Here is a 27,706-nt window from a genome sequence, read left to right on the forward strand (position 1 = left end):
ATGAAATTGGTTTGAGTTCTGGGCTCTGACATGTATCAGCTCTATTCATCTTGCTTTTCTGGAAGGTAGTTGTCTCTTCCTTAATAAGGGTAACAATACCTGCCTTGTATTGCCCATGGGGTTGGATGAGGACAAAGTAAGATGCTAAGTGGGAAGGAGAGAGCACTGGGATTTTCCCTTCCCAGTCACCTCGCGGGAGAGGGGTGTGGCCTCACCTTCAGATCAGCAGAGGCAGCGGCTTCGGGTAATGAGACTTCTATAATTTGTCTTCCAGGTATGTAGAGACCCGTGCTCATCCAGCAGTATCGGGTGCCTGCCCAAAGTACAGGAAGGACAGACTTTATAACACCCCCATGTAACATCTACAGCCCTTCCTGAGGACTGCAAACCTCTTCCCATCCACGCTGCCCTGTTTGATCTCTTCTAAGAGCACCCACAGCCCCGGCCCTTGCTCTCTTGAAAGTGCACAGCCAAGGACAGCCAGGGGCTTTCTGGTAGTCACATCCTCTCCCCAGAGCTTCTCCCGACCCTGAGCTCACGCCCTCCTTCCATACCTGGATTGGTGCAGTTGACCTCCACGGTGATGGGAGCTTCTGAGGGGCGCATGTAGGCGCTGCTGTAGATGTCTTCAATTTCTGGGACGAGCAGCGAGAGGTCACTTCCAGAGTGGGCCAGACCTGTGGCCAGGGAGAGCATGGCCCCTCGGCAGCAGTCATTGATCACAGGGTTCTCTCGGGTGGCCACGGGGAGCCGATAGCGGCTCAGCAGCTTCCTCAGGAGCCGGTGCACTGACATGTAGGCAGGGATCTCTTCTGCGGGGATCTGGAGGAATGCCGCGCCGTCGGGGCCCAGCTTCGCCAGCCAGCCTTTCTCCACATTCCCTCTCTTTCTGCCCATTATAACCTGGAACTCAGCCAGGGTAGAGCGGAAGTGGTAGGTCCTTATCCCTGCTTTAGGGGTACGGAAGGGGCCCGGGTTGAGGCTTTGGCTTGTAATGCTGATGCCAAAGGGGTTGAGGAGCAAATTTCCTGGGAATCGAGCCAGGGGGGACACCCCTGGGTTTTTGAAGGCCCACCACCAGGCCTGGGCACCAACGAAGAGCCCTCCGCCCTCTGCCACAAACTCCTGCAGCTCCTTGACCCCGATATCACTCATAGGTTCAAAGCAATAGACACTGGCATCGCTGGTTAGATTGGGCTCGATGCTGGTGTCTATGCCCCCTACGGCTAGCAGACCGCTCAGTGTTCTCAGCTCTGTCTGCACTACGATCTTGCCTCTGCGGCCCCCGTCCAGCCAGCGGACAGCATTGAGCAGAAAGGGGCCTAGCTTCCCCACCGTGAACAGAACCTTATGACCAGTCACCACCACCCGGCCCCGGCCATAGCGGGCAGCCGCTATCACACAGCCGTGGTAGGAATCTAACCCCAGAGGAAAAGCCAAAGCCCCATGCACTAGCAGCTGAGATGGGAAACAGTCTGAATTGCTGATGTCCAGCTCTGAAATGCCATGCAGCAGCTCGTCTCTGTCCTCAGAGAGGTCGTCTTCACAACTGCAAAAAGACACAAGCATTCCGTGTTAGAGGCATGCGTGGTCCCTACACAAAGCCCCTAGGCCAGCACCTGGTACACAGCAAGGCCTTTAGATCATCTGCTCTTACCAATCCCCTTTTTAGCTCTTACAGGAGAGCTGGGAGAACAGACTGGATAGATCTGAACTCCCTGGGCATGGAAATTCTGTTGGAGGGAGGTTCTACGGTCTCATATGAATTCTGCTCTGCCTAAGTTCTCCAAAGGACATTGCAAAAGAGATCCTGTCCTGTGTACCGAGTACTTTATTTGAAAGAGTCTAGATTTTAGTTCATTAAAAAAATATTTCAAGTCTTTCGAACATCAGTGAAAGCACTGAATAGGAAAGTGTGCTTTTATTTTGATAAGGAGTCTCTTAGCAACTTCATACAGCTAATTTTCGACAAAGTTTAAGGACAGCTCAGTTATTATCTAAGGAGAGGATCAAGAGAGCTGACTGGCCTCAATTCCAGTGAGAACCTCTGGCAACCTGACCCAAGAGGACTGATTATATCTAGAACTCCACTCATTCTTTGGCTGCCACAGGAGAGAAGAATTCCTGTGTTGGGGGCGGAAGGGGGGAGGAGAGTTTGCTCAGCATCATGTGTCTATTTTGCGTGGGTTACTAACCTATCCCTGGAGGGCCTCAGCATACCCACAAGTCCCAACTGGTGATATGACCCTGAATACCTAGCAGGATGACTGGGGATAGAGTCAGCTCTCATAAGCCTGAGATTTCAGACCCACTTCTGCCATTTTTGTTAGGTACAGAGCTGTGGCAATGATGTGGTCAGAAGACAGCTTTTAAAGAAACTCCCAAACCTGCAGGAACATGTAGACAACACATCTGTAGTATTTGTTCTGAGCTTCTGGGGCTGGCCCAGCTCTCACTAACTGACAGGGAAGTGGGTGGGCTTCCCAGCAGACCCTTCCCTGAAGAGAAAGGCATTGCTCTACAGTTTGGAGCCAACTGTCCCTGTCCCTGAAGTATTAGCCACTAAAATCATTCAACTAGTTCTTCTGCTTTGATTGCACGCTCACCAAACATCTCTGTGATGATAATCCTGTGTCCAAGATCAGCGGCTTAAAGATACCAAGAAGTCACTGGCCACCAGGCCAGGCAGATTGAATGACCTGGTTTTGTCTTGGACAATCTAATTTGATGATTCTAACAATGAGATTTTAAAATGTTTAGTACTTTACATTTATTTTTCTTATTTTTAAATTTATTTTTATTGTAAAGGTGATTTACAGAGGGGTTATAGTTACATAGAGCAGGTAACGAATATGTATCTTTTTAAATCTTGACACCTCTTCCCTTATTTTCTCCCAGCACTCCTGCCCTAAGAGTTGTATAGTTCATTTTCAACAGTGTCTAGTATCATGGCTACGTGTTCACCTTTTGTCCCACCATTTCTGTGCCCTCTCTTACCCTCCCCCAAACAGATAAGTGGAAACAAGAGGATTTTTTTGTTGTTGTTATTTTGCTTTCCCCACCCCCTCCTTTGTTGATTTTTTGATTACGGTACTTTACATTTTTTAACCTTTTTTAAAAAAAAATTTTCACCAATGAAGCCAGCAAACAAAGATGGTTGATTATTGTGCTTCAAATGAACCCATCGGCAAATGTCAGGATTTCTGAACTAGCTTGGTGTGACTAGATAAGACAGTTGCCAGGCCTACATCTAAAAAACAAAACTATCTGAGTTCCTGGTCAGCCCAGGGGCTATTTTCAGGGACATCTGTCTGTTAGTTCCAACATCCCGGCTGTTGGAAGTGGAGGAGCTAACTAATAATTTCATAAGTTGCAAAAGAAAGCAATCAAATATGACTTCTCTTTCTCACCCTTGTCTGAAATAAAACAAAAGTCATTTTAAAAGAAATCTACCAGGACAGATGGGAGAGAAAGATGGAAGGAGTGACATTGATCAACATGCATTATAACCATAACTGATTTGTTGAATTGACAGCCCTTTGTATAACTACTTACGAGATAATAATAGTAGTAGTAGTAGTAGTAGTAGTAGTAGTAGTAGTAGTAGTAGTAGTAATAGAACTCCATCATAGCACTGGATTTTGAAAAGAGCACAATCTGCAAACTCGAATGGTGGGTACTTTTATATTGTAAAATGAAATGGAACTATATATATCAGTAATCCACTGGAACAAAAGAATCCTGGACTGAATGTGTATGAAAAGAAAACTAAGGAAACAAAAGGACTAGGATAATCATTTGTCCTGGAAAATACACTGCAGAAACCAGTAATGATCTATCTAGAATTTCAATGTAATTTCTAATTTAAATAATAATGAGTCGCCAAACTATGTCCGATGGGAACTAGTAGCATGAAAGAGAAGTATGAAACTAGGCAAAAGAAATAACCAACTTCCAGCCGGGTGCCAGTAGATCACGCCTGTAATCCTAGCTACTCAGGAGGCTGAGATCTAAGGATCAAGGTTCAAAGCCAGCCTGGGCAGGAAAGTCCGTGAGACTCTTATCTCCAATAAACCACTAGAAAACTGGAAGTGGCGCTGTGGCCCAAGCAGTAGAGCGCTCACCTTGAGCTAAAGAGTGCAAGGACAACGGCCAAGCCCAGAGTTCAAGCCCCACGACCGACCAAAAAACAAAAAAGAAAGAAAAAAAGAAAAAAAAGAAAGAAGGAGAAAAAAAGAAATAACCAACTTCCAAGGAAATAGCAAAAGTCCTAAGTATGTATGCCTAGGCACTAGTGAGTTTAAGAAGACATATTACATCTCCCTCAAAAAAAAAAAAAGGTGGAGGAAGAGAGGGGCACGCTGCTATAAAAACTCACTAATGGAAAGAATAATGATGGGATTGTCAAACGGATCATTTCAGTTTTAACACGGGAAGAAAAGTCTTGGGGGGCTGGGAAGGTGGCTCAGTGGTAGAGCTCTTGCCTTGCATGCTCGAGGCCCTGGGTTCGATTCCTCAGCACCACATAAGCAAAAAGAAAAAAGCCGGAAGTGGCGCTGTGGCTCAAGTGGTAGAGCACTAGCCTTGAGCTGAAGAGCTGAGGGGCAGCGCCCAGGCCCAGAGTTCAGGCCCCATGGCCGGACCCAAAAAAAAAAAAAAAAGAAAAAAGAAAAAGAAGTCGGCGTAGCTAAAGACTGTGAATAAATTAAGTGGAAAATTGGGCAAAAGTCATTCTTCTTGGCTATGGTGCATAGTGCTACAATGAACATGGCTGTGATGATAGCTTTACTGTCATTGTTTGTGTTCTATTGGAAAAATGCCCAGGAGTGGCATTCCTGGGTCATAGGGTAGTTCTAGATTTATTTATTTTTTATTTTATCTTTTTGTCGGTTATGGGGCCTGAACTCTGGGCCTGGGGACTGTCTCTCAGCTCTTCAGCTAAAGGCTAGCGCTCTACCACTTGAGCCACAGCACCACTTCTGGCTTTTTCTGCTTACATGGTGCTGAGGAATGGAACCCAGGGTCTCATACATGCAAGGCAAGCACTCTACCACTAAAGCCACCTTCCCAGCCCCTATAATTAATTTTTTTGAGGAACTTCCATAATGCTTTCCAGAGTGGTTGAACAATCTTATATTCCCTTTTGGCTGAATTCTCGCCAGCACTTTTTTTTTTTTTATAGTGGCCACTCTAGCCCAAATGCCCCTAAATGGACAAATGGATCAAGAAAAATGTGGTGATTATATTCACAATGGAATTTTATTTATTTATGACAAAGAATAATTTTGTACCATTTGTAAGGGAATGGAATGGCTTGGAAAAAAATTATATTAAGTGAAGTAAGCCAGGCCCAGAGGAGCAAAGGTTACATGGCTTTCTTCACTTGTGGTAGCTAGAATATACTTATAAATCTATAAGAAAACACATTGGACGGTATGCAAACGGTTACAAATGAATTAACTGAAGTGTAATAGACTCTGGAAAGCTAGACTAGGTCAAAGGCCAACATAATCAACACCAGGAAATGGGTACCTGCAAGAAGTGGGAGGTGGAACTGAGGGGAGAAGGGTAGACAAATGAAGGGTGTATACACCACAAAATTAAGAAAAGGGAAGGGATAAGTCGAAGGGGGTGAGAATGTTGAAGAGGTGACACTAGTCAAGATGCATTTATCCATAAACTGCTTGGTTATAGGGCACCTGCTCTGTACAACTACTTAAAGATAATAAAAAATTTAAAGAAGTCATCCTTCTGAGAGATGTGTTAAGGGTATAAATAAAACAATACAAAAAATAAAACATAAGGAAGGATATAATACCTGAAGATTTAACATCTAGCAAGTAAGAATTCTAAAAGAAATCAATAATGACGATATCATCCAGTTTGCTGGTCTGGCTAATATTATAGTAATTTGGCTCCTGTGTCTATTAGTTAGAGTTCTAGCAAATACATACCCACGTTTGCTTTATTTACAGTTTCATTTTCTGCACGTTTGGTTGCCTGTCGTCAGTTGTGGTTCAAAGTATTAAAAGGAAAATTCCACAAATAAATGATTCATAGATTTTAAATAGTGCATATTCTGAGTAGTGTGAAATGAACTCTTATGCTTACTATATGGTGAACATTAATCATTCCTCTGTCCAGGGTGTCCACACTGTGTACTCTACCCATCCTTGGTCCCTCTGTAGCCATCTTAGTCACCGGAATGACTGTGGTGGTATGGCAGTATTCGTGTTCAAGTGAGCCTTACCTAATAGTGATCTAATGCTACATGACAGTGCCTACAGCAGTCACCTAATGTCGCCTTGTCATAGAGCCATAAGTACTTTACAGTAAGATACTGTGTGTGAGAGAGATCTCATTACATACCTTTTATTAGAGCATAACTGTTCTATTTTGTAGTTAGTTACTGTTTTTTTTATGGTACCTAATTTATGAATTATACTTTTTACAATGATGTAATATACGTAAGGTTTCTTTGGTACTATGCATAATTTCAGGTATCCAATGAGGGTCTTGGAATAAGCCCTACAGAGATATCTCCTTCTTTTAAGTAAAAAAATATCTTTCAGTAGCTGTACAAAGGAAATTCAATCCAACAGGTGAATTGATGAGTACAATGCATCTAGATCAAAGTCACCTCCTCCCATCCTTCCATGCCTCTTATTTCCTGCTAATAATATTCTTGAAATAAAAAAAATATCTAGGGTATAAAATATACACAGTAAATGGATGAATAAACAGAAGAGTTTGAACTCCTTCACAGATGCCTGGTATTTGGGTTAAAACCAGGAAGTGTCTTCTTATTCAAAAGACAGAGTCATGAGCTATTCTGGGTGATTTGCCTCAAATTTCACGATAAGAATTTCTATCTCATTCCCCATAGCTTTGACTTACACTGCGCATCTTCCTCACCCAGTCCCACTTTCCTTGCCTCTTCAGTCCGATATTAGTGTTCTTCATTCCAAGGAAACAGAATTTTAGTATACAGTAGGGAGTGGCCTGGTATATTTTTTTCTGCTTTGGGGACTGCTCTAGCTTTTAATCACTCATTTATCCCTCCAATTATAGACATCTAACGAATGTTGACTGAGCACCTATTGATCTGTTACATGGACAGCACTGTATGTAAACAAAACAAGACTGGGCAGTGTTCTCAAAGAGAACTGCAGAGCAGTCTGTCTCTTAGCCATCATCTGCCTCCTTCGTTTGCCAGCATGATCTCTTGCTTCTAGAGAGAGAGCTCCTAGATTTAGCACATATAACTTGTACCACCTATTTTTTTCTATTTCAACTTGTGAACTGTCTGTTGTTTTTCTTCCTATCCTAACCACATCTTGCTTAATATGCAAAAGTTTACCCACAGCGCTGGAAGAATTTAGCTTCTGGGGTACTCACCTAACTAAGACTGGGATTTTGGGCATCTTCTTGGAGACTTTGAAGAAACTTGTGTCTCCTTTGTTGTCGGTGAAGTACACGCCAGCCACACTGGTGACCAGGTTCCCCGGAAAGGTGAACAGAACTCTTTCATCTTCACCCTGGTTGGCCCAGTCCCAGGCTTGGCCTCCCATGAGCAAGCCTCCTCCACGCTTCATGAACTGGACCAGCTTTTCAGTCATGGTTTCATTGTAGGCATCGATGCAGTAAACCCCCAGGGAGTCATTCACTTCCGGTTCAATCTTTGACTCTACTCCAGCGCCCTCCAGGATTTTGACCAAAGGTGCCACAGATGGGTGTATACCAATGGGGGCCCCAGGGGAGGAACGAAGCCACCCCACAGCATTGATGAGAAAGGGAGTGAGCTGGGTTTCGGCCAAGTAGTCCTCATGGGATACCACCACCAGGCGGCCTCGACCGTAGGAGGAGGCAGCAATGAGCACCTGGCCCATGTCGTTCACCATGACAGGAAATGAGGCCTCTCCAATTAGAAGCAGTTCACAAGGGATGGCATCTTCAGGAAGATCCCAGCTTGTCACTCCATTCATAAGGGCCTCAAAGGCAGCCGAAGGAGTCGCCATGGCTCTGTTTGGGTCTGCACAGAAAAAGGAAAGCAAGAATTCAACTCGGTCAAGAAAGGTAAGCAAACAACAACAAAATAGAGTAGTTTGTTCTTCCACTACTTGGGCAAGCTTCTGAAGAAGACTGACATTGCACTCAATCAAATCGCAGCGTCAGTGGCTACAATCCCAGAGTGCTCCCCCCTGCCTTTTAAACTTTCAGTGGTTAAAGTTAGTATGATATTTTCCCTGACAGAGAACCAACCAAACAAGGGAGGAATGAAGGTGAGATTATGTCTCCCAAGGAAATATTGTGAAATCCTAATCCTTAGCATCTGAGAATGTGACTGTATTTAGAAGGAAGGTCTCTGCAGATGTAATCAAGTTAAGATGAGCTCACAGCTCTCAGCTGATGACTGATGAGAGGCCATTTGGACATAGAGAGACATAGGAACTCAAGGAGAAATTGTTGTTAGAAGATGGAGGCAGAGACTTAGAATGCTACATCTACAAGCCAAGGAATTCCACGGATTGTTGGCAAAAACCAGAAGCAAAGACTAAGGCAATATATTCTACCTCCAACATCCCAGAAGGAACCAACCAGCACAACTGAGACCTGGATTTTGAAATGCCCCCAGTGCTGACTTGAATAAAATGCTGTGATTTAAATTACTCTATTGGGGGTCATTTGATATGAGAGCCTCTAGAAACTACTATAGCATGCAGCAAGCTGCCCTCCTCACACCCATTCCACTGGGTGGAACTGGTATTGGCATTGCAATTTACAGCCCTGCACTTGCTAGGAAGACACTCTGTCACTTGAACCATATCTCCAACCCCCAAGATCAACATTTTATTTATATTTCATTTTCGCTATTATTTATTTATCTTCTTTCAAATTATCTTTTAGTAGTTGTACCCAGGGGTCTCACCGTTGTCAATTTATGAGTATACTGCTTCTTGATGGATGTCACCCCTTCTATCATCCTCTCTTGTGAACACTGGTCTTTTAAATCTCAGCTTGGAGCTCTTGGAATTATAGTCTAAACAGCCTACCCCCGTCTCAGAGAATCAGAGGTTGAGTAGGAGGAAGGTAAAAGCTGTCTGTGGCTTGAATCCACATAACAACGAGCAGAGACTAAGTTAGGAGAGGATGGTCGCTTCTTACTATCTAGGATGCAGCTGAGGAAGGCACCTCTGTCTCCTGATGTGACCTCACAACTGTCTTCGTTTCTTAACCACAAGCTCCTTTTCAAGGATGTTTCAAGATCTCTCATCAGCATTCAATTGTTTGTATAGAGACATTCCCACAAATGCTTACACTTAACTCTAAGAGCAAATTCTTTAGGACTGAAGGACATGGCTCAAGTGGTTTCAGCACTTGCTTAGCAAGCAAGAAGCCCTACAATCAACCCTCAGAACCACAGTAAATGAACAAACAGCGTAAACCATTTAAGTTGTAAGTTAATAGGGAATTTTTACAAAGTGAAAAAAGAAATCTGACCCAATGTTAGGCTTTATAAACACTGAGTTCTGCATTTATTGATTGTAATTTTACAATTTTCCTATTTTGATGCTGATGTTAAGTCTCATGTTAGTACTAGTACTAATGATTATTATATTTATTCCTCAAGTATCTTGGTATGTCCTTGACAAAGTCCTTGGCATAGAAAATGTGTCATCTACAGACCATAGAAAAATCTCGGTCTTGAGGTAACCCATAAACTCAAGATCCCAGTAAATGAACACATTAGTCATTATGTGGTCATCAAAGACTTCTTTAAAAACTAATGAAGTCTTAACTGGACTATCTTCAAAATAGTTCTTCCAAGATAAACTGCACAAGCTAGATGCTTCTGGCAGTTAAATATAAGCACCGGTATCCTATCCCCCTTCAAAGACTACTGAGCCAACAACTGGTTATTCAGAAGCTTGCCCTCCTTCTCTGCCCCTCCTAGACACCACAAATTACCAGGACAGAGAATTGTGCAAAGTTACAGAATGTCTCTTTCTTCTATTCTTCCCACACTCAGCTGGTCACCAGTCCTGTCGATATCCTTGTTCACAATTTCCAATTACACCGCCATCCACCTGGCTTTAGGTCGTTAAACATGATTCATGTCTGGACTAAACTAATCCAGTCTCCAAGTCCGTGGGGTCTGTTCTTAATCTCTATTTATACTACTGCTCTGGAAGAAAAGCTCCACAGGGCTTTAACTGTGTCCACAGGGGAAAAAAACCTGACTTGGTCCTCCTGATCTGTGAGGTCTTCAGAGTAGGCAGCTCCTTCAAGTTTCTAGCTTTATTTCTCACTCCATCCTTCCCTCTTCGCTTCCAGCTGGCGGAGCTCCTAGGATCAGGCCCCGTTCTTATTTCAGAGGATCCTCTTTCCTTTCCCTTCCCTCTTCCACCTTTCTAGCTATGGAAATTATTCTTCTAAGAGACGAGGAAATTTAAATGAACACATCTCTGAAAGAATGTTCAGCATCACTAGTCTGGCAGTGGGAAATAATATTATTTCATCAAAGAGATGAACATGCGGACAGAGAGAAGAGAGTAAGGAAGATAAAAGTGGCTAATGGTATCTAATGGAGGATCGACTACAGGGACCTTGTCACAATGTAAGGAAGGACTGAGAAAGTCTGTCCTCTTTTAAAAGCAACCGGTAGTAAGTTAAAGAGTGGCAGTGAAGAGTGGCAGCATGCAGGACGCAAGCACAAGGATTCTGACTGCCACACTGACCTGGAAATGGAAACAGGTAAGTGGAAACCAAGAGGTGGACATAGATCAAAGACAAGGAATGTTTCCTAGTATCAGGACCTTAAACCCAATGCCACACTTGCCTAATTTTGACCTCTCCTCCACACACTCCACTGCACCCAGAACGACAGCCTGTGGCACGGGCCCACCCACACACCCACGCTGCATCTCCTCAGGAGTCACTCAGCAGACCTGTGCTTCCCCAGCCTGGAGACACCACACACCCAAAAAAGAACTCATACTTCCGAGTCACCCACTGGGCTCTAAGATACCTCAAGGATGAACTACATCTATCTTACATCTACGTAGAATGTTCTAGACACATTTTAAGTGCGAATTTCAAGTCCTTATGTTACATAGGACATGGACCTATATTTTATAAGGATAAAGATAACCATAATAAATAACCATAACTGTAGTAATAATGCAATGCTTATCAGGTTTCTGGCAATATAATACACAGTTTATGTAGTTTCAAAAATTGTAACCCAAAAAAACCTATGAGATATATATTATCACTATCTTCATTGTATCGACTAGGGAGAAATAACCTTGTGTGGTAAGGTGATGTGATACCTGCTCAAAGGCACCTATATGAAAAGTAGTGGATCTTGGATTCAAATCCAAGAACTACAATACTGAGGTCCACATTCTTAAGCATAGCACCAAGAATATATTAAGCTTCTGGTAGTCTGTTCGCGCCAGGTTTTGGTACAAACAACAACACATTTCAACATGTTAGCCCTGATTATATTAGAAAGCGATTTTTCAAACAATATAATTACATCTTTGACTTTCTCCCCCGTGGTTCTTTGGGCTCACTGAGATCCTTTTGAACGTCTACAGTCACCTTCGAAGCAAAAGGTATCCTAGTCACAGCCTGTAGCTCAGGGAAAGCGGAAGTTTCCTATTCTCATCACAAAACAGCCCTGTCTCTGGAACCTACACAGGCTTCTCCCTGTAAGAGATATGCTGACGGGAAGGTGGGACCTTCTTGGAGAGTGACTGGGCCTTTCACATTTTGTACTTTCGTTCCATTTCAGACCTGAGGTCAGGGAATGTATTTCATTGCATCCCCTAGGCCGATCAGAGGATTCCATGGATGATGCTGTGAAGTTAAAAGCAAACCTGAGGTCCCCGTGTTAGCCGGGCCTTGAATATGGAAGAAGATAGAATGCAGACATGATGAGATGCCCTCTCATCTTCATGCCATTGTCTTCCTTGAGCCCTTTGTTTCTTTTTCCTTATGCATTCAATAACTTTTCCACTGTCTATCGACTTCCACTAAGCCAGAACTGGAACGGATTCGACCTTTTTCTTTTGCATTTCATCCTAGACATTCCCAGCTGTATCTCATTTCATTTTAATAGGAAAACATGGTTTAACCCATGCATCTAAAACAATATGTAATGTGCACAGGAGAATATAGTTAATAAAATACAGATCAATGTAAAACATTAGCCCCCCCCACCATATATTTATCACATGGATTAGAGAAAAACAACCCAAGCTCTAGACCCTTCCTAGTGTCTGAAGCTCCCTCTTCAATCGCTCCACAGAATTAAGGACTCAAACCTTTTTCCATTCCCTTATTTCTATCTTACCACATTCCTTCTCCATTCCTGACTCCCCCCACCCCCCTGAAGCTTTCTCTTGCTCCTATCTGCCCCTTTGTCCCACTGGCTAACTCTCAGAAGATTCTAATTGAGGAGCTCCAGCCCTGGGGTGAGGAGATCTGACTGCTGTTTTTTATAGTTCAGTTCCTGCCTGCTCCCTAGCCCTGGTCAGCTTGCGGAAGGTTTCTATGGAATGGGCAGTGTGGGAGAAAGGTCTTCCCAAACTCCGCCAGGGGCGAAGCCTGAGCCCGCTCCCCTCTCCCCCTCTCCGCCCCCACCCCAGTCCGCACGGAGCTTGTGGGTGACGTCAGAGGAGCTGCGGGGAGGGGCTGGGGTGGTGATGAGAGGTGGAGGAGGGGAGCGGGGCGGAAAGGCTCTGCCCGGCTGCTGCTGGCACCTCGGTCTTGTGTCAGACAGAGGGGTACGCAGACCACGGATCCCCACCCCCTTCCCAAGCCTCTCTCCAGGGAACAGTGCTAGCGGGATCTGATCCCCAGAGACCCTGTTGGCAAAGGCCAAAGGGCAGGAGCGCAGAAGCGATGCCCGTCGTCGCCCCGCCGGCTCCGGGGCTGTGCCGGGGCCTTGTCCTCCGAGAACGCCCAGGGTGAGATGCTCAGATGCTGGCCCTGGAAGACAGGCCTGCGGGCAGCTCGACCAACCACACAAAGCCAGCACACGCCAACGTCCGTGTCAGGACGCGGGATGGAGCAATGCGGCACTGGTAAGGCACCGCCCGGGAGCGCAGAAAAAACCTCCACGGCCAGCCACACGGCCCCGGGCGCCCGGGAGCCGCGCCCGCCCCGCCGCGCGCCCGGCCCCGCAGGCCGGCCAGCGCCCCCGGCCCCGCAGGCCGGCCAGCGCCCCCGGCCCCCCAACGCCCGGACGCTCCACACACACCCCCACCCCTCCTCCGACCGTCGCCGGCGGCCACTCACCAGGTTACCCTGCAGCTTCCACCCGGGCAGCTGGGAGGGTCAGGGCCTGCAGCTCCGGAGACGCGCGGGCAGGCTGCGGGGAAGGGGCTGCGCCGCAGAGCGCGCACCAGCACTGAGACGCTGGCAGGCTGCGAGCCGGGGGACGGGGCGGGGCCGCGGCAGACTCCGCCCCACTTCCGCCCAGCTGGAGGGGGCTGGGGCGGGGCTGGAGCAGACCCCGCCCCCTCGGCCTCCCAGGCTGGAGCGGGGCCTGGGAGAAGGGGGCGGAGCCTGGCTGGGGAAAGCACTTCTTTGTGCCCTGAAGGCCTGCACTGCCAAGGGTTGGGGACACCAGAAGGTCCCACCCCACTTCATTATGAGAATTAATGTGCCTTTTTTATCTTAAAGTCAGTATTATTACCTATTTTTGTTTTTTGCTGGTCCTGAGGCTTGAACTCAGGGCCTGGGTGCTGTGCCTGAGCCTCTTTGTGCTCAAGGCTAGTGCTCTACCACTTGAGCCACAGCGCCAGGTTCGGTTTTTTCTGAATGGCTTATTGGAGATAAGAATCTCACGACTTTCCTGCCCGGGCTGGCTTCGAACCATGATCCTCAGCCTCCTGAGTAGTTAGGATGACAGGCACGAGCCACCTACTCCTGGCTATAATTGTATTAAGTAGTTGTTTAAACGGGTTTCAATCCACCATCGCAATTTATAAGCATATAAACTTCTCTCATTAATGTCTACTTACTAGTAAGGAAAATGATTTAGGGGACATACATTCTGCACATACATTCTGTGCACTATTATATAGATTGTCATATTACACCTCTTGTGTAATGTTCCCCGAAGGGAAATGAAAATTGTACATACTGATGGACATGTTTTCATTTTTGCTTTAAGGAGAAAAGAAAGCATGTATGTATTTAGGACAAAGAGAAAGATGCATTTTTACCTATCAATATTGTTCACATTGAGCAATTGGGAAGGGAACAACAATGCAGACATGGATTGCATTGTTGCAAGGGTGCAGGTAACTTCCTTAAATTCAAAATAAACATGATCCAAACATATTTAAAAGATGTTAATTGTACAGTTCAAGTCCTATTCCTTTCATTCTCATTTCCTTTCCTGCCTTCCTTCCTTTCTTTTCTTTTTTTTTTTTTTTTGCCTGCACTCTAGGTAGATTGGATTTAGGGCTTTGTGAGTGCTTTGCTGGCGCTCTACCACTTGAACCACGTTAGTATTTTTTGGCCCAGTTTGGCTTTGAACAGATCTCTGCTCCTAAGAACATTCCTTTTCTTTCTGATAATAATTACCTAAGTGTTGACAGGTGACTGGCAGGAGAAAACAGGGTAGAACAATAGTGATGACTTGGACCTGTCACAGTTGGACTGATTGAAACGTGTGCCCTCCACACTTTGGCAGCTGGGTGACTTTGGACAGCTTATTTAATTACTCTGCATGTACATTTTATTCCTTGGATAATGGGGATGATCAAGGTGAGAGGTATTCTTCACTTTTATTTCAGATGTAAGGCTTAAATTGGGTGGGTTACTTTTCATTCTTTGACCAATGCCTGGCATTCAGAAAGACTGTATGAGCCTACTAACACATAGTCCTTTTATGATTTTACATTTAATTTCCTGAAAGATGGATGTTGTTCAGTACTAACTGGGATTTATGTCCAAAATAAAATTTTTTCTCTATCTCCCTTGAGTGCCCTTCTTCAAACCGAATCCTATGAATGTCAATCAACAGAATGATGTACACAGGCAAGTTCAGTGGCCAGGTTTAGGTAGAGAGACTGGTAAGACAAGACCAAGAAAACCTGATTCAGAATCCTACCAGGTAATGATTTGAGAACGAGAATACATCCCTTACTTTTCCCTGTTGTCATTTTCACTACGGCTCTTCTAGACTTGAAAAGTCAGGGTAACAGTACCGCGGGTTAAAAACTCTCAAGAAGGGGGGGGTATGGGTAGGCGGGTGCGAGGATGGGAAGGGATGGGAAGGGGAAACAAAGGAGGAGGCAACAATGCTTGATAAGAAATGTAGTCATTATCTTGCCCATGTAATTGTAACCCCTCTGTACAATATTTTCACAAAAAAATGACTAATAAAAAAGTGTTAAATGAGGAATAAAACCACATATATTCCCGCTGAGCCTGTAATACTAGCTACTCGGGAAGTTGAGATCTGAGGATTGCAGTTCAAAGCCCACCCGAGCACAAAAGTCTATAAGACTCTTTTTTAAACTCCAACTAACCACCAAAAAGCCAAAAGCGGAGCTGTGGCTCAAGTGGAAGAATGCTAACCTTGAGCAACATAAAACCTATGGGACAGTACCCAGGCCCTGACTAGAGTTCAAGCCCCAAAAGTGACACAAAAACCCCAAACCAACCAACTATATATATCTCAAAGGATAAACATACAAATGGGAAGTATGGAAACTGACTTACCTCTGAGGATGACATGAGACTTGGTGCAGAAAAGGGATTTTTACTTGTTTTATTATTTTTTCATGAAATCGCACATGCAAAGGTGATAAAAATGTCTACACTAACAAATCCTACGATTGGACTTTCCAAGTACGTGGCTTTGACAGTTTCACAATGAAAATCGTTTTCAAAGGGCAAGGATGGGTGATGTGTGGGGCTCCCAAGGGGAGGCCCAGAGTAGCATTTGGCCCAGGGCGAAATCAGAGGCGAAGCGGGAGGAGGCAGAGGTGGGGTGGCAGCAAACAAGCTTGCTCCCAGGACCCCCCCCCCCCGCGCGGGCAGGCCGCACCCCTGCGCCCCATCGTCTCGGAGGACCCCCTTCGGAGCCACCCCTAACGTGGTGCGTGTGCCCACCCGACCCGAGGGGTTCCACAAGCCATCTTTGGGTGACTCACCGGTGGTCCAGCAATTTCCACGCAACCGCCTAGGGAGGCACAAGGGAATCCTCGGTGGGGACCAGGGGACCCCCAGAAGCCCAGCCAGGCGAACAGGGAACCCAGGAGCCCTGTAGAAGGCGGAGGTGGGCGGGGCTTGAGGCAGGGCAGAGGGCAGGGGCTGCTGGGGGCGGGGAAGAGGGGTCGTTCCGAGAGTTTATTGGCCGCCTGGAGACTGGGGCGGAGTACTGTTCCGGGAGCCCATTGGCCGACACGGGATGTGGGCGGGGCCCCCTACTCATCCCTGCACCACAGAGGCTTTGCTTTTTGTTGCAGTTTCTACTCCAGGATGCAGCTGGGAACCCCGGTGCTGCAGGACGCCAAAGCCTGTAATCCTAGCTCCTCAGGAGGCTGAGATCTGAGGATCGCCCGGACAGAAGAATCCATGAGACTTACCTCCAAGTAACCACCAAAATGCTAGAAGTGGAGCTGTGGCTCAAGGGGCAGAGGATCAGTCTTGAGTGAGAAAGCTCAGGGACCATATGGAAGACAGTATCCAGAATTCAAGTCCCAGGACCAGAACAATGACCCCCCCCCAAAAAAAAAAATCCACCTCATCATACATGTGCGACAAACCCGTTTTAAGACTTTTTTTTTTTTTTTTGGTAAAGACAGACAATAAATGATAATTTTTAGTTGTGGTTTTGAGTCAGGCTTAAAGTTGAGGTCCTGCTACATCCGAATACCTAAAGCTAGGTTCACCCATTTGCCACATTGCCAAGTATGCTGCATCTTTATATAAAATAATAATGATTTCCAAGGGTGCATCAATATGTACATACTAACTGGTTGTTAGATGTTTTCTTGACCTCCCTTCTCCATATCCCATTTACATACACACACACACACACACACACACACACACACACACACTATCTTATATATTATGTATTTATAGATTTAAATGTTTAATGTGAAAATTTACATTTGGTACAAAAAATTTCAAGCATTTTATATGCTTATATAAACACAGGAATTATATGAAAGTTATAGATTAAACTATTAGACTCAGTTACTTAAGAGTATTACTTGTAGGTAGTTTACTTATAGGTATTATTTTTCTCATGCATCTTATTCATATTTCAATATAAGCACAAATTGGAATCTTCAGAGCAGCCTTTTCCACAACAGTTCAAAACCAGAAGTTATCCTAGTGCAGCTCTGCTTTATCACCTATGGTCTACACCAGCAGATCTCTGTCATTGTGGTTTTATCAGTAGCAGAAATTTCTGGCATATTCACAAGGAATACTGTTTATCAGAGAATGATGTTATACATAATATGGCTGAATATCACCAACTTACTACTGTGAGAAGGAAAACAGCTATAGATTATATACTTGGGGTTCTATTTACACTGCTATGGATGAAGCCACAAAAGGCTCAGTAGTTGAAAGTTTGTCTCCCAGTTAGTGGCACTATTGAGAGATGATTAAATGTGGAGGGAGAAATCTCATCAATGTTAAACCATGAATGAATTCAAGCTGAATGGAATGTTAGAAATGGATGCTTAGTTAGAGAAGTGGGTCATTGGGAGTGAGGGGACTTTTGCGAGGGGCCCACGGGCTTCTTGTCAGAGACCCTCCTTTCTGCTTCCTTTCTTCTTGGCTTCCTGGCCACCATGAGGTGAACAGCTTTCCTCCCCTTTCACTGTGTTTGCCCCTGCTACTACTGGCCCCCACGCCCAGGAACCAGCCCACCATGGCGACACCTATAAAACCATGAGCTAAAACAAAGCGTTTGTCCCTTGACAAATGTTTCTCTCAGGTGTTTGTCACAGCAAAAGGAAAAAGAAAAAAGAAAAAAAATTCTAACACAGAGATAAATTTTAAACAGGTAAAACACACTTAAGAGGTTAAAACTCAGAGAAGTATTTACCCTGGAACAAGACAGTGACTAGCCACATATTGCTGGTGGTTTTTGTTTTTCCTTTTATATAAATTTAAGGTACAAAGCTGTACCAAGTTTAAAATATTCATGAAGTTGTACACATGAATTTCTACACAAATGACATACATTGTATTTTAGTTCTAGATCATGTCCTAAACCATACTACTGCTGAAATTATATATGTATATACATATATACATGTATGTATTATGTATATATGTGTATATGTATGTATATACGTATGTATACATATATACATACACAAAAATACATTAAACACATCAATGGAAGTAAATAAAAGCATGGAAAGCTGGGTACTAGTGGCTAACACCTGTATCCCTAGCTACTCAGGAGGCTGAGATGTGAGGACTGCAGTTCAAAGCCAGCCTGGGCAAGAAAGCCTGTGAGACTCTTATCTCCAATTAACTACCAGAAAACTGGAAGTAGAGCTGTGGTTCAAAGTGGTAGAATGCTAACCTTGAGCAAAAAAGCTCAGGGACAGTTGCCAGGGCCCTGAGTTCAAGCTCCATGGCCAAAAAAAACCCCAAAAACAAAACAAGAAAAAACAAAATAAAAAACAAACAGCATGGAGTTTTAGTTTGCAAGGCTAACCAACTAAAACTTGGGAACATGGAGAAAAGCTAGCACCACAGAAACTGGCTTTCCCCACAGTGCTTTGTAAGACCTTGGAGGATGTATGGGAGTGACTCCATGAGTTACCTAATCCAGGATACTAAAACCAGATCAGACTCATATAAAGGATGTAATATAAAAGAAGACCTCTGTATAAAGTTCATCCCCCTAAAGGAAAACTATGAGTAAAGTACATAAGAAATAAATGACTGAACAGAGAAGAAATGAATGCAACTATGAGTAAAGTACATAAGAAATAAATGACTGAACAGAGAAGAAATGAATGCAACTTGCCTGTCTTTGGAGGGTGAAGGGAAAAAATAAATCTTTGAGAATCATCTAGATTTGCAATCTAAAAGCATGCTACTTTTTATGGATTAAAAAGTCTCAAGCCAATAATATAATTGGAAATTATCCTAGTTTGGAAAACTGATGCAGATTGTTCCTAGTAAAATTGAACTTTAATGCATCTAGAGTTTCCACAAAAAATTGTAACTACATAAAAGTAGAAACTCACAATACTAAAAATCAAAGTATCCTCAAGGAAACAAACTTCCATACACAAATATAAAAGATCAGAAACAAGCAGAATTCATACAGTAGAAGTACTACAGAATATAAAGTAATAATCTCTATCACTTTGGAAAACAAAACAGAAACTCAAACAGTAACTAGGTATATTTATCAAACTATTCAGACAGAACTAGAAATGAAAATAAATAACACAAAATAAAATAATTTAAAAATAAAACTGTTTGGAATACAGTAGCTAGAAGTCTAAACAAAATTATGTCTAAAAGCTAAAACAGATGAAATATACCACCAAGGATAGAAGATATGGCAGTCATAGTAAGAACTATGACATGTGTCTAGTTGATCTGACCTTCAAATAGATATGAGAAAAGTTATTGTTAGACAGATAGTTACAATGAGTTTTCTAGAGTCCTTGAAAGAACGCAATCCAAGAAGCCAAACAAATTTAAATACAATTAGTGAAAAGGAGAAATCATTTAGGTGTATTATGGTGCTCACAGAGAGGATACTGAAGTGGAGGACTGGAGAGGGGAGAACAGAAGTAATTCCAAAGAAATAGAGATTGATTACAAATAATTGATGGCTACACTTTGCATTGTCTTCTCTGCAGAATAAAAGAGAATAGAGATTTTCAACATAACTGACAATTTTTTTAAGAAACTAGAAGTCTATATTCAGTAATTTGTCATCTATTATTTTTAATGCTATTTTCCAGCTAAGAAATACAGAATCAACAGTTAATGATAACAACCACAAGCGATTCAGATATTTGAATTCTTAGACCAGGAACTTAAAACAGCTCTGAATAAAATGTTCCAATATGATATAAATATGGTTGGAGAATTTTAGTATAGAATTCAAACTCATGAAATAGAAAATGGGAATTAAAAATAGTAATAATTGCAAGTAGCAATTTAGTAGATAGCAGACACAAAAGGTGAACTACAACAAAGACGAGTAGAAAGTATTCCCAAATAATACAAAAATAGAAGAGCTCATGGAAGGTCAAAATCAGTGGTTAAGTATTCAATTTAAGGGCTTAGAAACACAATGAAAGCAGGAAATAATAGTGAAATAAGTATAAGCCAATGGGAGAAAAAGACACAAAAATTATGTGTATAAAATAGTGAATAAAGATCAGGTTCTCTCAAAATTAACTACAACATAAAGAAAATACATATACATTACTAATGAAAAGTGATCATCATACCCGTAAGCAATAGAAATATGAGCAATTTTATTCTATTAATTCTAAGTACATCCATCCATACACACACATAATTCACATCTATATACAGAATTTAACAAAACTGACTTCATAAGAAAACTAATCCTATCATATTGAAGTAATTGAACAAACACATTTAAAAGTCTCCTAAACTCCAAACTCAGAGGATTTGTAAATGATTTGAAGAAATGTTCTGGGACCAGATAAACGGAGTCTTGCACACATTTCTCCAATGTTATTTTAAGATGCTACCAGTCAAACTAGATAAAGGTCTTGCAGGAAAGGGTAATCCAATATCCAATGTCAGTTCACACTGGTAAATACAAATAGATAATGTTAGTCTTGATATCTATCTCCACAGATAAAAGTTACTCCCTATATATCTGAAAAGGTTTATTCTAGGGATAGAAAGTGGTTTTATAGTAGAATTTAAATACAATGCTTTAGCACACAATTAAAGGAAAAAAGTTATATGATACTTTCAGTAGCTACAGATGCATCTCATAAAATATCTACTCATAATAAAACTGCTCCCTGAAAGAAGGAAATAAGTCAGGTGCTGACAGCTGGTGCCTGTCATCCAAGCAGTTATAGGTCAGTTTGGGAAAAAGTTTTCAGGACCCCATCTCAACCAATAGCTGGGGAGCAGTGGCATGTATTTGTCATCCCAGTTATTCAGGAAGCAGAATAAAAGGATTTTGGACCATGCTTTGCTGGGCAAAACAAGAGATTCTATCTCACAAACAACCACAGCAAAAAAAAGGGGGGCCCATACAGCACACGTCTAGCAAGCATGAAACCCTGGAGTTCAAACCCTAGTATCACCAAAAGAAAGAAAATAAATGTTTTTTTTTTCCCCATGAGAAAGTAATAATTTACAAAATAACTATGGTAAATGCCATGTTTACATTCTATATGGTAAAACTTTCTCTTCCTTTACTCAGGAATGTATTAATGATCTTAGCCAACATAGCAAAGCAAGAAAAAGAAATTAAAGATGTAAGAACTCGAAAAGAAATGGAATTATCACTGTGTTCCAATGATTTGATTGCCTTTGTAGCAAATATGCAAAGTACCTACAGGGCAAGGTGAAGTAATTAATTCCATCAGATTTGATTGACTAATAATACATCAAAGACAGTGATATATTTCTTTGTCAGTAATGATAAGCCAGAAGTTTTCTAAAACAGTTAAAACTGCAGCAATTTTGTAATGCACTTAAAGATAAATTCCACAAAAAAGCATATGAAAAATAGCTCCAAGTAATGAAGATGTCATACATAAATAGTATCATATACAGAGTTCACAGATGGAAAAACAGATTATAAAGAGGTCACTTCTTCTCAAATTTATACAATGTTTGTTTTTTAAATTTATTTGCTTTCTACAAATGGTTGCACAAAAGGGTTCAAATTTAACATGTTCATTTATGTGCATAGGGCAAGAGTACACCATATTTGGATGTGTTCCGCCAAAAGTCATGCTTGAAATTTAATCTCCAATGCAATGTTAAGAAGGGAGGACTGGGGAAAACTGAAGGTAGAGTGATAATGAAATTAATACCAGAATTACGAGCGTGAGCGAGTTATTAAAAAAAGGGGGGGAGTTCAGGCTTCTTGTACATTCATCTTCTCTTTGTACTTTCTGTCATGGGATGGTGTAATAAGGCTCTCACTAGCCTTGAACCCTAGATCTCACTTTCTTTCTGCCGGATTGGTGAGTCAATACATTTCTACTCATTATTAATTACCCAGTCTCAGCTATTCTGTGTCTGCAGAATGAAATGAGATGAAGACACAGAGTTAATATGGTACCAGTGAAAATGCCAACAGGTTTGTTTGCTCACTTGTTTTTGATTTGACTTTGTAAGTTTATTTCCAAGTTTATATAGTGAGTCAAAGGATTATACTATGGAAGAAAAATGATGAAGTAGCTGGGTGCTGATGGCTCACACCTGTAATCCTGGCTTCTCAGGAGGTTGAGATATAAGTATCTCACTGTGAAGCAGCCCTGGCAGGAAAGTCTGAGACTCTTAGCACCAATTAACCACCAAAAAAAAAAGCTGGAAGTGGAGCTGTGGCTCAAGTAGTAGAGTGCTAGCCTTAAAAAAGTTCAACACCTTGAGTTCGAACTGCCAGTACTGGCACTGTGCGCGTGCCACACACACACACACACACACACACACACACACACACACACACACACACACACACACCACACACACACACACACACACACACACACACACACACCAACAACAGTAAGAAAGACTTCAATGCCAATGAGAAAAATGAAACAAAAATATAAAGATGAATATAAAACAGGAAACAGAAATTCAGACAGAAAACACCATACTTGATCAACACGTACAAAAAATAGCCAGCCTTGTTATTAGAAATAGTAATTTTAAAAAATCACAGTAGAATGCTATTTCATACCTGCCAGACTGAGTAAAACTGAAATCTGACATGTCTAAATCATGACAAGTACGAGGCCCAGTGAGAATTCCCATCCCTTTCTGCAGAGTGAAAATTGGTTCCACACACTGGACACAGCTTTGGAAATGACCTCATCAAGTCCCATATGCACACTTTGATTTTAAACAGGAGGAAAGATTTATTTCGGCTCTCACGCAAAACCTTACCACACAGCCATTCTACTCTCATTTGTACACACATCATGAATTCTTGGTTATCATCCCCATCATGGCCCCTCAATGTCAGAAATGGGTATCTGTGCCCTTGGGAGGCTCCTCCCCTTACAACGTGCGGTTCGTACGGAATAAACAGAAAATGGCAAAAGCAAATGATGGAATATCACCTTTCGGATTAGGGGACAACAATCTGGTTTCTTGTGTTCCTCTCCGGGAGCCTTCACGCTGAAAACCATCAGGCTGCTGAGGGAGTGAGCCTTTACACAGAGGCCAGTGTGGTAAAGAATGGGTGTGTCTAGCCCAAGTCAGGGAGGTCTCCGGCCTTCCTCAGCCTTATGAGTCAGCTTGCCCACCCCCACCCCTGCCCTTGAGGTGGCTGTGGCCTGAGCCAGTACCTTGACTACCACCTGTGAGAAGCTTGGTCAGCTTTCCAGCTAAGCTACCCTGGATTCTAGATGCACAGAAAACAGAGATAACAGGGAGATAATAGGGTTTGTTTTACTTGGGTTTATTTTTATTTTTTAAAATTGCTTTAGCTTTAAGTTGCTAAGTGTTGGGGAAATCTGTCACATCTCTCTAGGCAACTAATACAACTTCCCAAACTAGTAAGAATCCAAATTTCCATCCACAGTGCACCTAATGCCTTATAATAATATTAAATCGGAAACAATGACGATGGAAGTGCATCGACGAGAGGGAAAATCAGCAATGCAAGGATCTGTTCAGGATAGTGGTTATAATGTGAAAATAAAAAAATTATGAAAAATCAATACATAGTTTTAGAATACACACCCACATCCCAAACTATAAACAGAAGCAAGAGAATGATCCAAAGGAAAAATCATGACAGGTGTCATGTCTCAGAGCTGAGAAGGGTCCGGCCTCCGCCCCATAGATGGGGAAGACACAGCAAAGCCCTCATTCTTGGCCTGTAAGATTGTCAGCCATTCATTTCATTATTCTTTGGATCATTCCTAGGGGACATATATCCTTTTTCCTATTTTTGTTTTAAAGCAAAGCAGAAAGAAGTCAAAATACTGAAACGCGATCCATCTACAAATAGCTTGGGAAAAGAAAAAAAAAAGGATGGACAGATGGCTGGCTGGCCAGCCTGTGGACAGAGACATTCTGTTCTTTCTATTTCCTTAGAGAAAGCTTCTTCCAAGTTTCCATCATTATCCCCTTGGCAAAGATCTTTCGTCCATACAGTGCTTTAGGCCTTCTCCCCCCCTGCATTGCAGGCTGAGCCAACCGTATCTGTCCAGCTGCAGGCTGTTTATCTGGGAGCAGTGTAATCCAGCACTTCCTGCTTCAGGCCCCAAACATTCCAGACTAATGTTCCCTGACTCCAGGCACCACACTCCGCACTGCTCCCACGGCCCCCCCCCCAGCCCCCCAGCCCAAACACAGTCAGAGCTGGGGTGGGGGTCTGCAGCTGAGGCCGAAGAGGAGGACCTTTACCAGGGGCAGGGGGTGGGGGCTAGCCTGGAGAAGGCATCCTAACCGAATTCGAGCTAGGCCTCTGGCAGGTGAGATAACCTGGCTTGCAGGGTTCCTTGGCCCAAACTCCAGTGATTCTCTACAGAGCACGAACCCAATACCAAAGGTGAGAGCCGGGAGGCTGGGGCGGTGGGGGCGGGGTGGAGGGGGAGGAAGGGTATCCATTCTCCAGGCAAGCAAAAGGGAAAAACAGGGAGAAACAACGAACTGGACTTCAGGTGCAGAGAGGAACCAGAACAGAGATGGGAAGGGAGGGAGGGAGGGAGGGAAGGGAAGGAAATGAAGGGAAGGGAGGGAAGGGAGGAAGGAAGGAAAGGGAGGAAGAGAGGGAGGAAGAGAGGGAGGGAGAGAAGGGAGGGAAGGGAGGAAGGAAGGAAAGGGAGGAAGAGAGGGAGGAAGAGAGGGAGGGAGAGCGGGAGGGAAGAAGGGAGGAAGGGAGGGAAGGAGGGGAAAAAAGGGAGGGTGGAAGGAAGGAAGAAGGTAAGGAGGAGGGAGGAAGGGAAGAAAGGAGGGAAGGAGAGAAGGGAGGGAGGGTGGAAGGAAGGAGGGAGGGAGGGAGGGTGGAAGGAAGAAGGAAAAGAGGAGGGAGGAAGGGAGGGAGGAAGGAAGGGAAGGAGGGAGGGAGGGAAGGAAGGGAGGGTGGAAGGAAGGAAGGAAGGAGGGAGGGGAAGGGAGGGTGGAGGGAGGGAGGGGAAGGAAGGGAGGGTGGAAGGAAGGAAGGAAGGAAGGAGGGAGGGAGGGAGGGGAAGGAAGGGAGGGTGGAAGGAAGGAAGGAAGGAAGGAAGGAGGGAGGGAGGGAGGGAGGCAGGCCGGGGGAGGGAGGAAGGCCCGCCGAGGAGCGCCCTCCCCCGGGCGCCCGGCGGACGCCCCCTCCGGGCCTCGCCCCTCTCCCCCGCCCCCGGGCTGTGGCCTTTGTCCCCGCGGCCTCTCGCGCTCCCGACCCCACCGCTGACCCCCACTCACCCTTCGCCCCGCCAGTCCCTGCAGCGCGGGTTCAGGGCCGAAAGGACCAGCTAGGTCTGCGCGGGCGGCGGGGTCCCCGAGGCGCGGGAGCTGCGGGCCGGGGCGAGCCTGGGCGGCGGACCGGAGCCGGGACGTGCGGGGCGGCCGGGGGCGGGGCGCGCAGGGCCGTTCCGGCAGCTGATTGGCCGCCGCAGGGCGGGGGCGGAGCTTGGCCCGCAGCCGCCGTCTGCAGAGGCCGGGCTTTGTGTCCGCGTCAGCCTCCGCGGTGGCCCCGAACCTGGGATGCAAACCCGGCCTCGCTCCCTTCCCTCCCTTCCCTGTCCCCACGGGGGCACAGCGGGCGATTAATAAATAAATAAGCCAAAGAAGATAAGAATTAAAAATCCGAAGCCACGAACGCTGGCAGATCGTAGTCTACAGCAGTGCACAGTTGCTGCTAAGGAGGAGGTAAATCTCTGGCTTCTACAAACACATTTCACTTAGGTTCAGGCCTGGCTTGAACTTGGTATTCGGGCCTATCATCCTTGTTACCATTACTTTGGAGGCTGAGATCTGAGGATCGAAGTTCAAAGCCAGCCCAGGCAGGAAGGTCCAAGAGACCTTTACCTCCAAGCAACCACCGCAAAGCCGGAAGTGGAGCTGTGGCTCAAGTGATAGAGCCCCGCAGCCCCCACCACCTGGATTCAAGTCCCCGGACCAGCACAAAAAGGAAAAGACAAGAAAAATCACATTGCCACAAAAGGAAGATTTTCACGGTATTTTTATAAGAAAACATGGGCTTACATACAGACAGAGGTAAAAGGGAAGAACTTAGCTACTGATGGTCATATTTACAAGCACAGAGCTGTCCTCACATCGTTCGTGCATTGTCCAGAAAGCTTGCCAAGTGGTGTTTCAGAGGTGGCCTTTGGTACAGAGCCTTCACTGTGAGGCTTGGGAGACTGTAGATTTCCAATGGCTGCTATGGCTAAGTACCACGTAGCTTATTACAACACAGGTTTGTTATTTTACAGCTAATTCCCTCCACAAGTCCCCAGTCCCCTGACTTGGGGCCCTTACCTCTGTCTTGGAGAACTCCAACATTCCTGTGGTTGCATCTCATCACCTACTGCCCTAGGTTACTCAGAACTCCTGCAAATCATTACCTCAGGCCGATTCAGGTGACTCAGGCTAATCTCCCAGCTCAAGGTCAGTGGGATCTGCAGTCTTAAATATACCTACACCATCAATTCTCCTTTGTCTATTCACAGGGCTATGGGTATTAGAACCCAGTCATCCTCATGGGGCCCCGTTTCTGCCTGGACAGAGGGTTTGTTACTTCCTGTGTCTTGTCCTCACTTGGAATACTGGGCTGGAGATTATCTCTACTTCACAGGACTGGATGAGGATTGAATGGGTTAGTTAGTGCAGGTAAACGTATTTAAGCAGTACCTGGCATGTGGGACATGCTACGTAAATGTCTGCAATGTCTATAGAGGTAACCTGATCATTCTAGACCTCTCCTGTGAGTCTCTGAGTCACATAATCACACTGTATTACCAGTAAGACATCTCCATTCCTCACAGGTCCCCTCATTTCCGCTAATGGCTGTGCTTCTTCCTCCTTCTCCTCTTCCTCCAACCTTTCCAACCTTTTCCACACTTCTGAGTGTGTTGAGAGTCCTCCCTGTCCTGTATCCTCCTTCAGTCCAAGTCCTGCTTCTTTCTAATGCTTCCTTCCCCTTAGGTCCTTCCTCTCATCTTTGCTGACTGTTTTCACACACACACACACACACACACACACACACACACACACACACACCAGATAATTTACACACACACACACCAGATAATTTACACACACACACACACACACACACACACACACACACACACACACACACACACACACACACACACACACACACACACCAGATAATTTAGTTCCCTAGATAGCAAGCCTAGCAAGTAGAAGGTTTTATCCACAGATCACTTGCCTGGTTCTCTTACTTCCACTTAGTAACCACTTCCAAGTCTGCTTTTCAGAGTTGTACCACACTCGTTAATGTGTGAGAAAGGTCTTCGCGGACTCCAGAGGCTGTCAGAAC

The 27,706-nt window shown here is 44.3% G+C and overlaps 1 protein-coding gene across 5 annotated transcripts in view; it reads right to left on the minus strand.

Annotated features, from left to right (window-relative positions):
- LOC138809888 (TRPM8 channel-associated factor 1) overlaps positions 1 to 25,731 on the minus strand; it is a 36,274-nt gene extending 10,543 nt beyond the window's left edge. The window contains exons 1-4 of one of the 5 annotated variants that reach the window (XM_069996953.1): positions 25,621 to 25,727; positions 7,399 to 8,032; positions 555 to 1,549; positions 216 to 313 (exon numbers count right to left, since the gene is read on the minus strand). In XM_069996953.1, coding sequence (XP_069853054.1) covers positions 216 to 313; positions 555 to 1,549; positions 7,399 to 8,018 — 1,713 coding nt within the window. In that variant the 5' untranslated portion in view covers positions 8,019 to 8,032; positions 25,621 to 25,727. Of the gene's footprint in view, positions 1 to 215; positions 314 to 554; positions 1,550 to 7,398; positions 8,033 to 13,308; positions 13,407 to 16,181; positions 16,292 to 25,620 lie in introns of those variants that run through there. The other 4 variants (XM_069996949.1, XM_069996951.1, XM_069996950.1 and 1 more) reach the window with 4 other exon arrangements.
- Positions 25,732 to 27,706: the final 1,975 nt, after the last annotated feature.

This window comes from Dipodomys merriami, unplaced genomic scaffold, assembly GCF_024711535.1.
Source record: "Dipodomys merriami isolate MVZ:Mamm:240054 unplaced genomic scaffold, mDipMer1.0.p SCAF_5, whole genome shotgun sequence".
NCBI classification, from domain to species: Eukaryota; Metazoa; Chordata; class Mammalia; order Rodentia; family Heteromyidae; genus Dipodomys; species Dipodomys merriami.